At 44.8% G+C, this 18278-nt stretch overlaps 1 protein-coding gene across 2 annotated transcripts in view; it reads right to left on the bottom strand.

Annotated features, from left to right (window-relative positions):
* The window catches only part of LOC144823278 (sodium channel protein type 2 subunit alpha-like), an 859818-nt gene that overhangs the window by 246107 nt on the left and 595433 nt on the right, over positions 1-18278 (bottom strand). For both annotated transcript variants that reach the window (XM_078681635.1, XM_078681634.1), the window contains exon 18: positions 4103-4229. In XM_078681635.1, the coding sequence (XP_078537761.1) occupies positions 4103-4229 (127 nt within the window). The remainder of the gene's footprint in view (positions 1-4102; positions 4230-18278) is intronic.

The following is an 18278-nucleotide window of genomic DNA, read 5'->3' as shown; positions in this document are numbered from 1 at the left end:
CAGACCTCACTCATGACCTGGTTGGGGCTATCGACATTGCCTCCACTTTTTCCCTCCCCTTGGCCACATTTACTCTGGATGCTAGTAAAGCATTTGATAGGGTCAATTGGCCCTATCTGGCCGCGGTACTGAGAAAGTTTCAGTTGGGGGCCGACTTCTGTCGAACCATCGATCTCCTGTATAGGGACCCCAGGGCTAAACTGTTGGTCAATGGTGTTCTCACAGAGCCCTTCAAAATGATGAGGTGTACCAGGCAGGCTGCCCGCTTTCCCCCCTCCTATTCAATTTGTATATTGAACCTTTTGCGCAAACTTTGAGAGAGGAGCACAACATCCCCTCTTTCGAGTTTGGAGGATGAGTTAAGCGGGTAGGACGGAACGCAGACGACATCCTTATCTACACTTCCGACCCTGTGCAAGCCTTTCCCATAGTCGTTAAGAGGGCGGAAGAATTTGGGTGGATCTCTGGGTATGAGATCAATGCAGGGAAAACCGAGATAATGATCTGGAACATCTGTAACACACGGCTGGCAGTAACTTCATCAATGCGCTATCTGGGAATAAAGATCACTCGGGAAATCGGTAACACTGCACAGATCAACCTGGATCAGGTCCTCCGTGAATGCCGGGTGCTTTTAAAATCTTGGACCTTTCTCCCATTGACCATACTTGGGAGAATAAGTTTAATAAAAATGTCCATCCTCCCCAAATTCACGTTCATTTTTAGATTCCTCTCCTCCAGGATTTACATAGCAGTTTCTCCTCCATGTAAACCTTAGAAGAGAGGCCCCTGGTGCCTCCTCCGGTTGTGCATGCATAAAGGGGGGCACAACATGTGCCCCCTATGTGTATGCACAAAAGTTCCTGCACAGCATGGACTTTGAGTCCATGCGATATGGGAACTTTGTGAGGCGTTCCTATTATGGTGGCTTTTTCAAAGGCACCGTGGCCTATAAAAGAAGCTCCTCCCTTAAAACTTCACGCTCCCTGCTTACCAGACTACTAATAACTTGAAATCTGGTTGGCGGGCGGCAGCGAGTCTAAGCGGTGCGGGCATGACGATGGAGTACTGTCCACCCCCACACCCCTGAAACTTGAATCAGGCCTTAAAAGTGTTGCTAAGATTACTATGTAATATGTACATTTTTTAAACACATTCATTAAGAGTGGTGCAAATACTGAAGGCTGGGTCTGCACTGACAATACCAAAGGTTCAAAGAAGCAGAATTCCTGGCTTTACAACAATCTATCAATCCTTCCTGTGCTTCATCTCTGGTGGCCTACTTTCTGTTCCTGGAAAAAAAATTGCAATCTATTTGCTACTGTGTAACAACAGTAGCATTTTGGGGGTTGCGTTTTAGAGCATTATGGAAGGCTCTACTTGCCATGCCAAACACTGGGGCTATAGATAGGCATTTTGCAAAATAATGATAACTGAAGATATAGAGCCCATAATGGTACAAACGGCCATGATACTTGTCGAGCCATGGTATATTCATCAAAAGGCTGTTTAATCACGTGTGAGGTGACCATGAGCAAATCTATTTTTTACACTTTAACCTTCTGACAAACTTATAAAAGTATAAAAATATTGAAAAGTCAACTGTAAATTAGTGTAAAATAATACATTTCTAATGTAAAATCTTGCAACCTTTGGAAAACAAAATTGTTCTGGCAAGGTAACTGGCACTTACTCACTTATGTTTGCACTTATTGTACATGCCAGGTTTCATTTGAATATAGGGCTAAGCACACAGCATGCTGACATAGCCAATCGGCACTGAACCCTTTATGCAGTACCCTCGATGAATCTCAGAGAAGAACATCAACCAGCATATGTTTGCAGAAAGCTATCAAACCAGGCTGAGATGTGCCCAATCCAGGTCAAAGTTTTAGAATAAGCACTTGCTTTGTAAATGATTGCCACTGAAATTCATTGAATGGAAAATATGTGGACATCTTAAAAATGTTCCATGGATACAGCAATTGTTAACCGATGTGGGGCAACACTGTTCTAGCTGGTGCAGGTAGGCGAGTGTGGTAGAATAGGAAAGAATTTGGTGCAGGAGGGCTAGTATGGTAAAATAGGAAAGAGTTTGGTGCAGGTGGGAGTGTGTTGTAGAATATGAAAGAGTTTGGTGCAGTTGAATGATCGTGGTAGAATAGGAAAGAGTTTGGTGCAGGAGGGTGAGCGTGGTGGAATAGGAAAGAGGTTGGTGGGGGTCGGTGAGTGTGGTAGAATAGGATAGAGTTTGGTGCAGGTGGGCGAGTGTGGTAGAATAGAAAGAGTTTGGTGCAGGTGGGCGAGTGTGCTAGAATAGGAAAGAGTTTGGTGCAGGTGGGAGTGTGTTGTAGAATATGAAAGAGTTTGGTGCAGGTGGGCGAGTGTGGTAGATTAGGAAAGAATGTGGTGCAGGTGGGCGAGTGTGGTAGAATAGGAAAGAGTTTGGTGCAGGTGGGTGAGTGTGGTAGAATTGGAAAGAGCTTGGTGCAGGAGGGCGAGTGTGGTAGAATAGGAAATAATTTGGTGCATGTGGGTGTGTGTGGTAGAATAGGAAAGAGTTTGGTGCAGGTGGGTGAGCATGGTAGAATAGGAAATAGTTTTGGACAGGTGGGCGAGCGTGGTAGAATAGGATAGAGTTTGGTGCAGGTGGGCGAGTGTGGTAGAATAGGAAAGAGTTTGGTGCAGGTTGGTAAGTGTGGTGAATAGGAAAGAGTTTGGTGCAGGTGGGCGAGTATGCTAGAATAGGAAAGAGTTTGGTGCACATAGGAGTGTGTTGTAGAATATGAACGTTTGGTGCAGGTGGGAGAGTGTGGTAGAATAGGAAAGAGTTTGGTGCAGGTGGGTGAGCGTGGTAGAATAGGAAAGAGTTTGGTGCAGGAGGGTGAGCATGGTAGAATAGGAAAGAGTTTGGTGCAGGAGGGTGAGTGTGGTAGAATAGGAAAGAGTTTGGTGCAGCAGGGTGAGCGTGGTAGAATAGGAAAGAGTTTGGTGCAGGAGGGTGAGTGTGGTAGAATAGGAAAGATTTTGGTGCAGGTGGGTGAGCGTGGTAGAATAGGAAAATGTTTGGTGCGGGTGGGTGAGCGTGGTGGAATAGGAAAGAGTTTGGTGCAGGTGGGCAAGTGTGGTAGAATATGAAAGAGTTTGGTGCAGGTGGGCGAGTGTGGTAGAATAAGAAAGAGTTTGGTGCAGGAGGGCGAGTGTGGTAGAATAAGAAAGCGTTTGGTGCAGGTGGGTGAGAGAGGTAGAATATGAAAGCGTTTGGTGCAGGTGGGTGAGAGTGGTAGAATATGAAAGAGTTTTGTGCAGGTGGGTAAGAGTGGTAGAATATGAAAGCGTTTGGTTCAGGTGGGTGAGAGTGGTAGAATATGAAAGAGTCTGGTGGGGTGGTTTGTGTGGCTTACGTGTGCTGTGTAGTGCAAGTGGTGAGTTTTTTGAGTTACCAGCTGTGGCTGAGTGAGTTGTGGTCGGTAGAAGTTTTGAGGCTCGTGTAGGGTTGTGATAAGTTGTGTGTAGGTGGCCTGGAGGCTAGATAGGTGAGGATAGTTACATTAAGGGCTATGCTGAATGGTCCTCTTTATTGGAGGACGTGGCATGTGCTCAGTAGTGTTGGATCTAGAATTGGTATACATTCCTCCCGTTCATGACTGCTTTAAAGAATTTACTTTTCTTGGTAAAATAAAGAGTCATTAGCCAAATGAGAATCAGCATTGAGAAACACATATCAGATGCATACAGTTATACCTTTTTCCACCCTGCAGACCTTGTAATTGTCAATTAATTGCTGCAAATATTTCAGCAAGGCAGTAACTGCAGTGACCTTTTTCAACAGAGTTTACACTAAGAGCTGGGAGGCGCCACAAATAATAACAGAAACAATTACAAAGGTACAAAATTATGAGCCATGTGTAAATAGCACAGCGGTCTAATTAGAAAGTAGAAATGCGTACTCTTATAGAGAGAATTACCTATAAAAAGTAGGGAAACCAAAGGGGGTGTCTATCAATTAGAAATTACACTGGCGTGTTTACGCAAAGATAAAGACAAGAAAAAGCACCTAGGCAGAATTTGCATATAATTAAAATGTTTTACTCTTTTTTACCATCTGTAAAGCAGGCTTCTGGTTCTTCTTCTTGTTCTTTAGTTTCAATCACTTCCGGTATCCCTTCAGCTACTGGTCTTATATCAACAGTGCTGCCTTCTGAAGCGCTGGACAAGGAGGCTATATTCTGAAGAAAAACAAGGGAATTGTGTTTTACCAGCCGTACCTTACATTACAATGGAAACTAATCATCCCAAAGACATTTACATGCATACCATAATACTAGAATTGGGGCCATTTATGCAAGTGTTACTTACTCCTAGCAATCATATTACGGTCAACACCAACAGTACAAGTGAAAATGTTTCAAAGTTTAGCCCCATGTCGTTCTTGTAAATGTCTTGCACATTTCTCCCTTTTTACAGGTCCACAAAGAAACCCCGAAAAAATGTAGTCATAGAATAACTTAAGTGCTCTAATATCTAAAAAGAAATAGGAACAACAATTTAAATGCGAAACAGGTGTGCCTTAACTTTTTTCTTTTATTATCCATGTGGAAAATATATTTGTACGTAGAGAAGCCCCTCCTTTATACTGACCCATTATCCCTTTCACTTTCTGGGATTTTGTGCTTTTCTGTGCATGAGTATTTTCCCCAAAAATAGTATTAGATTGTTTAAAAACGTGTGCAGCTTTCATTTCTTTGTGCATTCATGCCAACTATGGGCCTGGTTTAAGGTTTGATGGATGACACTCTGTCCATCAGGGTGGCGGAGGATATTACCTCCGGCACCCTGACGGACTACCGTCTACCAAAGTTAAAGATAACTGTCAGTACCTTCATCTCTTTATACAGTGAAAGGAACTGCAGGCTGGTAGACGTGCGCCATCGGTTGTGACAGCCGTTCTCCAAGTTTGTTTTTCACAAAAACAAACTGCCAAAGCCGGAGTTTGTGTCTGAAAAACAAAAAAACTAATCACCCCCACAGCCTGTCAATTTTCTTGCAGGATGCGGGGTCGTTATTTCTTTCTTTACCTTACCCTTAAAGACATTACATCATCGACCCTAAATATGGTGGGCAGTGTAATGTCCTTCCTCCTCTAACACCCCCTACTCCGTCATGCAGCCAGAGGAAGCATTCTACTGACGGAGCCAAAGGGTGCCTCGCCGAGTGAAAAGTCAAGTTACTCCAATCTCTAACTGAGGAGAGAAGACCGAGGAGGATATTCACAAGAACGTGTGATAAACATCACCAGATTTTGCTATCGCAACCTTTCACATCGCAGTCTATCGCTGGAATATCAAGCCGTGTCAACATGGAATTCACAACACGGGGTACCATGCGATAGTAAGCCGATAACATGGCCAATTTCCACGAGACAACAATCTCGACAGAGATAGAAAATGAACCACAAGATAGAAAAACGTGCGATGACCTCATTCACGTAAGTAAGTGGTCTTCTGAAGACCTGTGAAGTACTCGGATGCGGCTGTGTGTGTGCCTGGGAAGCTGTCTCAGCCCCGGCTGACACACACGACGTGGGGGGGCTGGGGTGTTTGCGGTGAGCATTCGTTGCAGCAATGGTAAATGAAGGCAGGGGAAGGTGAGTGGAGGATAAGAACCCTCCGTATGGTGTGACTTCAGAGTGATATTGGCCAGTCCTCCCTTGTCCACCGGAAATCCACACGGCCCCCATGTGGGGGCTGGAAGGGCTGGGCGAAAAGATTATTGACCAAGTCTGAGCACTTCAGACAATTGCACCCCCAGGTTCATCTACAGGACGTGCACTTCAGCCATGCACGTGGGGATGTGAAGTAGGCTGGCACCCAGGCCTCCATGCAGCTGTCTCCTGGCAAGGCACCCTCCTGGGTCCTGCTCAGATGGTCACACCTGGGGTGCTGAGAGAGAAGGAAGAGGAGGGGGCCACTGAGGCCAAACAAAGCACGACTCTCCAAGTCATGGGGGGGTTGTGTGGGCAGTAAATTGGGGGCAGCCCCCCTACCTCCACTGTTCTAATACCAGGAGTGATGCCAGCATCCCCAGCTCTCGTGTCCCCTAGGGCCAGGGCCCTCACTACCACTCTTGGGATCTGCTGTTTAGGGCAAGGCCTGCTCCGCCTGGCTGCCGTTGTCAACCACAACTCTGATGCTGCAGCTCATGCATCTCCCAGGATTGGGCCTCCAGGTGTCTCTGTGCATTTGTTTACTTGCTCCGCTCTGCAGCCTATGTTAGCTAGCACTGCAGGATACATCTCCTCTGGGACCCAGCCTCAGGCGGCCTCTTCAGGGGCCGCCATACCATGCAGGGCACACTCCGCTCGCCTACTGCAGCCAAGCCTTCAGCCCCCACTGCACATGGCATGCCACCAAGACATTGGTCTTGTGTCTCCACCAGCAGCTGGGAAAGAACGGGGGCACAAACCCGGCACCTGTGTGTCTACCGGTGTGGCTCTTGGCTTTGTTCTCTTTAATGCTGCTTAAAAACAGGAAAAGGCAGGTGTAAAATCCCTTGTTCTTCCGCGGCTTATCACCATTTTTTGTTTCGCTTGGCAGATCTGGCAGTTCGTTGTGAAAGTTGTGATGTGGGTTTTACCTGTGTTTGTGTACGGGAACGCCTACTATGCATCTCATTAGAGATATTTGGTGGTGTTCACAGTGGAGATAAATTTGGGGGCAGTTATCACGGCAATATTGGTGTTTTCTGCAGTTTACACCAGCTTGTGAATGGGTTGTTGATTCTAGCACCACTTTTGATGCGTTAAAGTGGAGTTAATTCGGAGTGAAATCCTTGCGAATATGCCCCCGAGGGTTTTGGCAGACAGGGTACTCCCTCGCATTTGTGACTGAGTAAACATTTCTGCCAAACTCAACCTATGTGTTTTTTTTGGCAGATGTTTTAGAAGTGAGGGGAAGTTTCAGGGCTTGGGGGCTCAAGGTTGTTAATATGGCAGAAGGCTGGGTTTTAGGACACATGGGAGGGGGGTTGGGGTAGTTTTAGTTTTTAGGGATTGGGTCTTTTTAGGGCTCAGGGGGGGGTTTATAGGGGTGGGGCCAGGGTTTTAGGGCTTAGGATGGAGTGGCTATGGTGTGAACTTAACCACACATCTCTTTACCACTCGTGCCTTTAACACAAAATTGCATGATAAAGGAATATGTGGTAAAGGAATGTGTTGCTCAGACACATTGATCATTCAGGCTGCGTGGTAAAGACAGGCGTGGTCTAGTTATGCGTTCCTCTGTCATACAACCGTCAGGGTCTTTATCCCCTGTTTGAGTGGGATAGCACATGACCAGTTTTCACTGACCATCACTGCCAGGTTTTACCTCGCAGTAACTGCGAGGGAAAACTGCAAAATCACTCCCATGCTGGAGAAATATCCCATGGTGAAGGGGGTCATTGTTGTTTTTTATTTACAAACAGAAAATCGCGCTTTCCCAATTTGTTTTTTTAATTTGGAGTCAGTATGTAAACAGCACAGACTGCTCTAATTCCACCACCTACATACACCTCAAACAGTCCAACTGAGTAAGGGTTGTTGGAGCCGATAGCCACTAGAGTAGACAAAAGCAAATGTCCAGTTTTCACTGTGTGGTCACTTCCATGTAAAACCTAGTGGTAACTGGATCGGCCCACACACCAGAAACTATCTACCATGGTGAGGGGGGTCATTTTTTTTTCAAAAACAAAATCCTGCTTTGCTCTTTTTGGGGGAAAATAAATAAAATCAAGTGGAATTTTGTCGTATGGCTCGCTCCATCCATCATACTTTCAAAGCATTTCTAGGAACCGAAATGACAGCAGTTCCTGTATATGCAAGAGATGTTCATTGGGACGGTGAAGGAAGTACTCTCGCCATGGCGGAAGTAAAGTACTATAACTGTCCGCCAAACTCCAAATCAAGCATTATACATTTCTAATTCTAATCCTATACAAGCTAAGAATCTATTGGTGCAAGACAGACTTTAATTGTCCTGAATACCTGGTCAGAGAAACATGCTCAAAATGACATTTGTCAGATTATCAGCAATTGTTTCCCAAAACATAGTAATTCAGTCCACCTTGCACTTGCACATATCCCTGAAAAGGCTTGATCTCCAACACTTGTTTCTGGGTCTCCTGAGCGTTGGAATTCCAGACAAGTATGGGTTTTACCATCAAATAAATGGGTGGAGTGCATTTGAGAAATCTGGAAGGCATGCATAAGCAAAATTCTGTTTTGCCACATGTAACTGTACTAGGCTGCATTAAAACTTACCACAACTATATATTTTTTTATCATCTACACATATTAGGTTTTTTCACTGGGTGCCAGACCTCCCTCACCCTGATTGGTGTCTAGAGATCACAGTGAAAATTACCTTTTTCAGATGCACAGCATTTCCCCCAAAATATGCAAGCACTTTAGATTTTAGTGCCCAACTTTTTACCCAAATACTACCGGTTTGTCTCAAAAACAAGAATATCCTTGTGATAGGAGATTTTAACGTACACTTTGATAGCTGCAGCAACCCATTAACCAAACAGTTAGTGGAGGACATGGATATCCTTCAGCTGACACAAATAATTAATCAGCCAACACATAGGGCTGGACATATTTTAGATCTCATCTTCTCCAATATAGGAGCCATTGACATCAATGCAATCAAACCATTGATATGGACTGACCACTCTATGATTTTGTTCACTATTAAAGTACCTACCAAACTCTCTAAATCCATGCCCCCATCAACAGCATCAGCTAGGAGCTGGAAAAAAAATTCTGTGGAAAAATTCCAGAATCATTTTTCACAGGTATCCATAGGAAACACCAATATTAATAATGAAATAGAAGAGCTCCAGAATAATATCAAGTGTGCGCTGGAACACTGCTCAGCTCCGCTCTCTAAACATAAACGGAGAGGCACAGTTTCAGAGAAGTGGTATGGACCTGAACTAAAATCTTTAAAAAGGAAATGTACATCTTGCGAACACAATTGGAGGCTCAATAAAACCCTAGAAACAAGAGCCATATACAAAAGGGAACTTGCGCTCTACAACAAAGCTATTAGGAAAGCAAAGAAAGACTATTTCTCACGGAGGATAACAGAAAGCAAAAATTCATCAAAAGAACTATTCAAAATAGTCAAAGAGTTATGCAGCCCAGTTAATTTATCAGTGGATCTTACCCCCTCGCAGGAAGGCTGCAATAAAATTAATGATTATTTCTGTGAAAAAATTGATACGATCTATGCCTCTTTTTCCAACATCGAATCAAAGCAACCACAACCTTGTGTAACATCCCCAGTTCTGGCTAGCTGTTCTAGATTCGGCCCTTTCTCAGAGGAGGAAGTGGGCAAAGCTATGTTGGAAGTAAAATCAGGCTCCCCACTGGACCCATGCCCGCATCATATTTTCTCACAATTAACATCAACAATCTGCCCAGCTGTAACCAAAGTCTTCAATCTATCATTGAACTCTGCTGAATTCCCGAAGTATTGGAAAAACGCCATAGTTACTCCCTTACTAAAAAAAGCAGGATCTGATATTCATAACCCGGCAAACTATTGGCCCATTTCCCAACTTCCTTATTTGTCTAAGGTGGTGGAGAAATTGGTCAACAGGCAGCTCTCCAAATTCTTAGAGACCTATGATCTATTGGATAGTTCCCAGACAGGGTTCCGGGCTAACAATTGCACTGAGACAACACTCCTGGCAGTGTCAGACAATATCAGAACCAAGGTAGATCAGGGAAAGACAGTCGCCTTGATTCTACTAGACCTCTCGGCGGCATTTGACACCGTCCCACACCACCGACTCCTGGAAATCCTAGCAGCCAAGGGTATCCGGGATAAGGCATTAGGATGGTTGCAGTCTTTCATGCAAGACAGAACACAGTCAGTACGAATGGGTGATTTTGTTTCCCCTCCCCTGAACATCAAGTATGGTGTCCCACAAGGGGCCTCATTGAGCCCAACCCTATTCAATGTGTTTGTCTCCTCACTAGCCGATATAGGGAGAAAGTGGGGTGTTGGGATCTGCTCTTACGCAGACGACACCCAACTAATGATTTCATTAGATGAAGAAGATGACCCTAAGAATAGGCTACTGAACTGCCTGACCGAACTAGCCAACTGGATGCATAGCCATTGTCTCAAACTAAACGCAGACAAATCTGAGATTCTGCTGTTTGGTAGACATACACACCTATGGGATAACAGCTGGTGGCCCACAACTCTGGGCACCGCCCCTATCCCAGCATCGGCGGCCAAAAATGTAGGTGTGACTCTAGATAATACCCTGAGTATGAAAACCCATGTATCCACAATCTGTGGCAAAGGCTTTGCAATACTCAAGATGCTCCGGCGAGTTTTTCCATGGATCCCCACTGAATGTAGGAAGATACTTGTCCAGTCTTTATTAATGAGTAGGCTGGATTACGGAAATTCCCTGTTTGTGGGAATGGCGGACTATCTGTTCACGAAACTACAAGTCGTACAGAACGCTGCAGCAAAGGCAATTTGCAATAAAAGGAAGTACGACCCAGCGAAAAGGTGCCTGAGTGAGCTTCACTGGCTACCAATGAGACAGAGAGCTATCTTCAAGCTAATGTGCATAACACATAAAGCATTGCACAATACGGGCCCTCGCATCCTAAAAAATAAAATCAGATTCTATGCTCCAACGAGGAACCTGCGCTCCTGTACGGCTGCTAGAGCAAGCAACACTCGTGTGAAAACAGCTAGGATGGGTGGACGGGCGTTCTCCCACCTGGCACCAAATAACTTGAACAAGCTGCCGCAGGAACTCAGACTAACAGACTGTTATTTGTCCTTCAGGAAGCAACTAAAAACATTTCTTTTTCCAAAATCTGACTAAACACAATCCCCACTCTGTTATCTGTTAACTATTCACTACTGTCAGGATAGCGCCGTGATATCCCATTGGGGATGATTGTTTGCGCTCTATAAATACCATAAATACAAATACAAATATGGCAAAGCCCTGCAGTCTCCCTCATGCAGGTAAATATCCATCTGGAGACTTAAGTCCTGACTTTGCACCTCTGGGGCTCCTGAACATAAGGGGAACCAGAAAATCATGTTTTTTTCTATGGTTCAGGATGTCCAACGTGGACAAACTGGGTACTGGGTACAGTGAATTTTGGGGATTCGGAACGCAATTGGAAGTGAAATAGCGTGATAGGGCACCTGTCTTTTGGTCACAGACATTACCCCGATCTCTATCTAAGCATGCCACAACCATATATTTTGAAACTTGTCACATGCGTTTGTGCCCCAGAAAGGAGCCAGACATTTCCTGGATTTTTTTCTTTGCCTGAGAAAAAACCAAAAGGCAATTGGCAACTTGATGGGGTCAGAAATATGTGTTTGGGCCCTAGAAAAGAGCCAGACACTGTGTGGATTATTTACTAGGCTGCACAATTATCACAAAAGTGCCTGGCTCATTACACAGACAAAGATATACTGTGTCTCCTCCTTGCACCAATAGTAAAAATAAGAGAGAAACAGATCTGGTGGGTCTGGATAAGGATAAGTTTGGGTGGTAAAAGCATCCGTCAACCCTTCCTGTAGCCCCAAATGCCAGCTCAATCCTTGGATGGACCTGCTAGGGGATAAGTAATCGATTTTGTATGTTATGTCACTAGCAACATCACATGCATATTAATGAGACGTCCTGGAAGTTCACATCTGGGCACCTCAGTCTAGATAACTTCTGGGCACTGGCAAACTTAATTCAATTAACTTTTTTATTCGGGCCATGCCATAAAAGAACCAATACATACATAGATTACAATGATATAAAAGAACACTTCATCACTAGAATTCATACAGTTTATAAGATAACATTAAGTAAGTAAGTAAAGTAAGTAATAGGTTTATAAATCGCATGATCACCAATGTATCTTGGCGCTAACCGAAACCCTCGAAAGTACGCACAGCCCAGCGGAATTTAGGTGAGAGAGGAGGTAAAGAGCCTAGTTTTTAATGATTTCCTAAAAAGGGAGTGGCTATCTAGGGATCTTAAAGATAGGGAAGGGGAATTCCAAAGTTTGCCGGCTACGTAAAAACACCTTCTACCTCCCCAAGTAGGCTTTATTTTTTTAGTTGTAACCCTCCTAGCAGTAGTAGATCTTAAGGTTCTCAGTGGGAAGTACCAGGAGAACAGATTTTGGAGGTGTAGAGGGACAACGCACTGTAAGGCTTTATGGGCCAAGCATAAAGCCATACATTTCACTCTGTCTACCACTTGCAGCCAGTGAAGCCCCCGAATATTATTTGATACAGAGATGAATTTAGGCCACTATAGGTGTAGTCAAGCTGCTGCATCCTGCAGAGATTGAAGTTTCTGCTGAAGGGCTTTATGTATACCTAGGTACAGGGCATTGCAGTAATCTACCCAAAGGATCAGTGCTACCACCACAGTTTTTTGCAATTCGAATGTAATAAACCTAAAGATCTTTCTTAACATCTTGATTAGGACCTAGAAAGACAACGTAATGTGGTTTATCTGGTCAGAAAAACATAGATCATAGTCAAATAGGATTACTAGATCTTTTGCCTCCTAAGTTGGGTGGGGGGAGAGGGCCAAGCTCAATAGGCCCTGTCCCCCCGTCCTGGACCAATGGAAGTGGCCCTAAAGGTGCCCTCAAAGCCCAGCTGTGATCCAAGCTAACAAATGCATCAGAATTGCTGATGCGTGATACATCCCTGATGCAGAAACTCAGAAACATCGCTGCTTGAGGCATGCTCGATGCAGGACCACACATTGCAGCTGCACATCTCCTCAGAGCCGGAGCTGCACAATGTATACTCATTACAGGACATCGCACCGCAGCTTCTCAAAGCAACCACTGCGCAATGCATCCCTGATGTAGAAACTCAGAATCCCCACTGCATGAAGTATCCTCGATGCAGTAAGTAAGTAAGTAAGGAATTTATAGAGCGCGTGAATGCCGAGGCATCTTGGTGCTAGAAATGTAGTGAGTAACGGGAACTGCTCCAGAGAGGGAAGTATTGCATTTTACATGGACGGGAATAACCAAGTCCTGAGAATTCTCCTGCACAGGAGTCTATTTGGTTGTAGTCTAGTTACGACTGGCAGCAAATTCCAAAGCTTAACTGCCTGATGGGAGGTGCTTCTACCACTCTACCCCCAAATCTAGCCCTTCGAATTTTTTGAGCATGAACTAGTCCTTTATTGGTTGATCTTAGGTCACGCCGCAGGACATGCCATGAAAAAAGTTTATGAAGATCCTAACATCCCCCTCGATATAATGCTTTATGCACGAAGCACAAAGCCTTGAATTCAATGTGTTGTTGGACCGGAATCCAATGGAGCTCCCTAATAATTTTGGAGATGGGATGGAATTTCAGAATGTTGAGCAGCACCTGCGCTGCAGCATTCTGCAGACACTGAAGTTTTAATAGGTGGCGTTTATCAGGATGCAAGACCTCACATTGCAGCCGCACAGCTCCTCAGTAGCCATGCTGCATGATTTATCCACAACACAGGACTTTGCATCCGCCCCTGCACAATACACCCTAGACTTGGAATGGGCTAGCCTCAACAACCGGGATCCATGGTACTTTGTTCAGCGGGTTTAATGGGGTCTCTGTATTTGGGCCACACTCTATTTCGCTCAACCTGAACTTTTAACCTTGTCCTGGTCCAGCGTGACCACATAACCGCAGTTGGCGCTTTGTGCTTTTAGGCACCATTTCTATTTAAATTGTTAAAATTGCATATATCTAGTTCTACTGATTGGATTTTTGTTGTTTTGGTCTCAAATAATTTATTACATTTTACTCTATTTTTCTAAATTGAAAGAGATTTTTCTTGTGTTGTGTTTCCACTTTATTTCTATTTGAAGTGCTGCATAAATACTTTACACATTGCCTCTAAGAGAAGCCTGATTGCTTTTGTGGCAAACTATGAGAGAGTTAAGCACAGGTTAATTTGGGGAATGCTTGATTTTCACACTGACAAGAATTGCTCATTGTCCCTATGTAAGACATGTATTAATTACAATGAAATCCTACTAGTGGACCTGCAGCACTTGTGCCACCCACTTAAGTAGGCTTTTGAAAACATTCTCAGGTCTGCCATTACACCCTGTGAGTGCAGTTCAAACATTTTGCCAGATCTAAAGCTTCCTTTTTATTACATGTAAGTCACCCCTAGGGAAGGCCCTAAACAGCAAATGGGGCATGGAGCAGTGAATGTAAAAAGATGGATATGTACATTTAAGTTATACATGTCCTGGTAGTGAAAAGTTCTCTAATTAGTTGTTCAATATTACAAGGCCTACCTCTCCTTTAGGATAGGATTACGTTACCTTAATATATTTATTAAGAAATAACTTTTGATTAGGAGTAAGTAGGAACGTCGAGTTTGGTCTCCAAAGAACTGAAATTTAAAACCCTCTTCAATGGTAAAGTTGGATTTTAAATCACAATTCTAAAAATGGCAATTTTAGAAAGTTGTATTCCAAAAGAGCACTCCTCTCACGCTCTACACTGTCGCACTGCACATAGTGGGAATCATGCCCGCTAATATATTCCATTAATCCAGGTATTCCAATGTAAACTCTTATATCCATAGCATTTTTGTTGCTCAATATTACTTCCATTCACTGTTTATCTTCAATTTTAGAAAGTTGCCATTTTCTTGTCCAAACCATTTGGTCCCTGCAGCCTGTATCCTGAGTTCACCTGACAAGAGGAAGTTGGCCTTTATTTATTCCTTCTAGACAATATCACAATAGAGGGTCGGGTGTTGGCAGGAAGGGCCATCTCTAGCAGAATGGGGGACCAGAGAAGTCATCTAACATACTTGCACTTCAAAGGTCTGGCCCAGCTCATACACAAAATACTTCACATTAGCCTATTGTACCCCCGCCAGACTGGGACCAGGGAGGGAGGCAGGAAATTTCAGACACCTCTGTAGGGGTTCTCCAGACGTTCTCCCACTTCAAAATGGGCCCCAGGTAGAAAAAGGTGATCCTCATATCTCTTCAAACTCTTCAGATTACTGCACTGCTGCGCTGCTGCAAGAAGGATTTCCCAGCTGTTCAGCAGCCCTGGTACCCGAGGAAGCTGTGGTTTCCATCAGAACTGATGCAGCATGACAAATCCTGACACAGGAACCCGCACTGCTCATCAGAACCGACTCTGCACCACACATCTCAAAGCAGGCCCCTGCATTGCTCCTTTGAACCCCGGCTGCACATCTAAAGGACTTAAGATTCTATTCTGAGCAGTTATAACCTGGTCCCTGTGTCCGGCATGCGCTCAATCAAGGTTGGCCTAATGTTGTTCTGGTCTGGAATGACCAGATAACCACAGTTGGCGCTTTGTGCTTTTAAGCACTATTTTTACCAAAACCTTTAAAATTGCATATTTCTGGTTCTCTTAATTGGGGTTTTTGTTTTTTGGCGAATATGTTTTCTAAATTTACTCTTTTTTTTCTAAATTGGTGTGGGGTTTTTCTTGTGATCTGTTTTTACTTTATTCGTGTTTAAGTGCTGGATAAATACTTTGCACATTACCTCTAAGTTAAGCCCAACTGCTTTTGTGGCAGTCTACCATAAGGTTAAGCACAGGTTAATTTAGTGACTTTTTGTGGTTCACTCTGACACAGATTGTGGCTGTTTCTTGAGTAGGGTTTTACCCCCCCTCAACCAAAACCCACTTTCTCACATACCTTTTCTAATTTCTAAGTACCATATGTTATTTATCTGATCATTTATTTAAATCTGTGTTAGAGTGTTAGATCTGGGGGTCTCTAGTTGGCAGAGGTAAGTACCTTTGTCCAAATAGGGACCATGCCTTCTAGTCAGGGTAAGGGGGATACACACTGTTGATAACCCCTGCTCACCCCCTTAGTAGCTTGGCACGAGCAGACAGGCTTATCCCCAAGGCAATGTGTAAAGTATTTGTACCAACACTCACAGTAATATAGTGAAACACCACAAATGGACACTACATGAGGTATTTATAAAAATATAAATCACTTTATCTTGATTAGGCAGAGGCAAAACGTCATAAATCCCACATACAAAAATAGATTCTCTTCCAATAATGGTTCTTCAGTAAAAGGTTCACTGTGGCAATGTTCTTTAGCAAAAAGTTAATTTTGGCAATGTTCCTTTGTAAAGAAAAACGTACTCGTAAAGATGGGAGCTTGTAGGCTCAGTATGGTGGTGAACCCTTGTTTCTTTCTAGTGGGTGGAAGTCACCCTAAGAATGATGCCCTTAACAACAATTGCCCTCGCTGACTTAAGCATGGAAAGTGCTTTGTTAGCTTGCTCCGTTGTACTGTTTACAATCACCTCCTCTCAATGTGCGACTGCGCACCATTCCCCACGATGTTTAACACACCCTGATGCAGCCGATTACCTTGCGAGCGGAACGGGGAGACTGGTCAGTCCACGCTATTCTACAGCAGCACAGCTCTCTCCTTGGTGGCGCTCCCTGGCTTCCTGTACGGCTGCGCCCTCGATGATGAGCGTGAGGAAGCCCCGGTTGGTAGGGGACGTCTCGAGCTGCACTTCCCTTGACACCGCTCTGCCGGGACAAGCCTCATCGTTGCTAGGGAAAACGTCGATGCTGGGACCAATCCCAGCGCGGCTCGGCAGTGACGATTTACGTGCTCCAGGCCTGTGGCGGTGAATCTTGGCAGGATGTTTTCTTCTCGGCGGACCCAGCCTCAGGCACACAACTCAAGGGGCAGCAGTGATGATAAAACTCAAAAACAGCAACTCTGGCAATTGGGGGCGGTGGTGAAGAGATACCGGCCCTCGGCGTCTGTCCTGATCAAGGGCCGGCGGTGATGCCCGTTGCACTCTCAGTACTTGGGGAGAGCAGACAAGCTTGCCAGCAAGTCAAGCTGCACAGTGGCACAAAATGACGTTCTTGGACACTCAGACAGCCCTAGAGGATGTAGGGCGAGTTGTAGTGGTCCATGGCAAACTTTTATATCCCTGAGTTTCAACAGGAGGCCAGCTTTTCTCAGGCCCTTGGAGATAGGTATACTTCAGAGGGGCCAAAACACACAGCACAGCTCCTCTCCAAGTAAGGGGGACACAGCACACATCAGAAAGTCATTGGTCATCTTCCTCAGCAATCACAGCAACTGCAGGTCAGCTCCCACTCAGCAATGGCAGCACTTCCAGGCTGTTCTACTTTGGCAGGGATTCCTTCTTGATCACAAGGTTTTTCCAATTCTAAAGTTTTGGGGTTTCAGCACAGATATTTATACCCCAAAAGTCTTTGTTCTTCAGGTGTGTGAAGTCCTGGACCCAGTCCAAACCAGTTCTGGGTGCACTCTGCCAGTGCACATCTTCTTCCTTTGTGAGTGTTGGCCAGGGCCATCAGACACACCGCAGGAGGTAGAGCCAGCATTGTGGAAGGCAGGCACAGTCCTATTCAGATCCAGGTGCTACTCCTTCCACCACTCTACAAGCAGATAGGTCTAGTCAGTCTATTGCTGACTCACCCAGCCTCCTGGAGCCACCCCTGCCCCTGTCACTCACAAACCAGACAGGCAATCCTCAAACAGGCAGAGGCACACAGAAAGGTTGAACAAGAAAATAGCCACTTTCTAAAAGTGCTATTTCCAAACTCTGAATTTAAAAACCATCCTCCCTAAAAGATGTGTTATTAAAGTCTGAGTTCTGGTATACAAGATTCCAAATTTCTATCTTGCTGCCATGGAAAGATATGCAGGTAAACATGTTACACAGCATTCCCCATTCTGTCCTATGGGCAAGATAGCCTTTCAATAGTGAAAAACTAAATGGGCAGTATTTCACTATCAGGACATGTTACCCAAACTAGTATGTCCTACCGTTCACATACACTGCACCCTGCCCAGGGGGGGTACCTTGGGCGTACCATAGGGGTGTCCAATGTGTAAGAAAAGGGAATGGTCAATCCTGGCAAGTGTGTACACTGCCCAGGACAACATGGCAGTTAACCCCTTCTGCGCCGATGACGAGCTCAGCTCGTCATGAGGTTTACCTGCCGTGCGCTCATGACGAGCTGAGCTCGTCATGAACCGCGGGGTTTAAAAAACTTCAGCGCGCAGCGGGAAAACCCGCCGTGCGCATGTGGTTAACAAACTGCGCACAGGCACCGCAGTGGCAGGCCTGAGACACCATTTTAGGGCTACTCATGTGGGTGGCACATTCAGTGCTGCAGGCCCATTAGGAGCATTTGAATCACCAGCCCTAG

Source organism: Lissotriton helveticus, chromosome 3_1 (genome assembly GCF_964261635.1).
Source record: "Lissotriton helveticus chromosome 3_1, aLisHel1.1, whole genome shotgun sequence".
In the NCBI taxonomy this organism is placed as follows: Eukaryota; Metazoa; Chordata; class Amphibia; order Caudata; family Salamandridae; genus Lissotriton; species Lissotriton helveticus.
The sequence above is the reverse complement of the archived record's forward strand: the minus strand, read 5'-3'. Positions and strand labels throughout refer to the sequence as shown.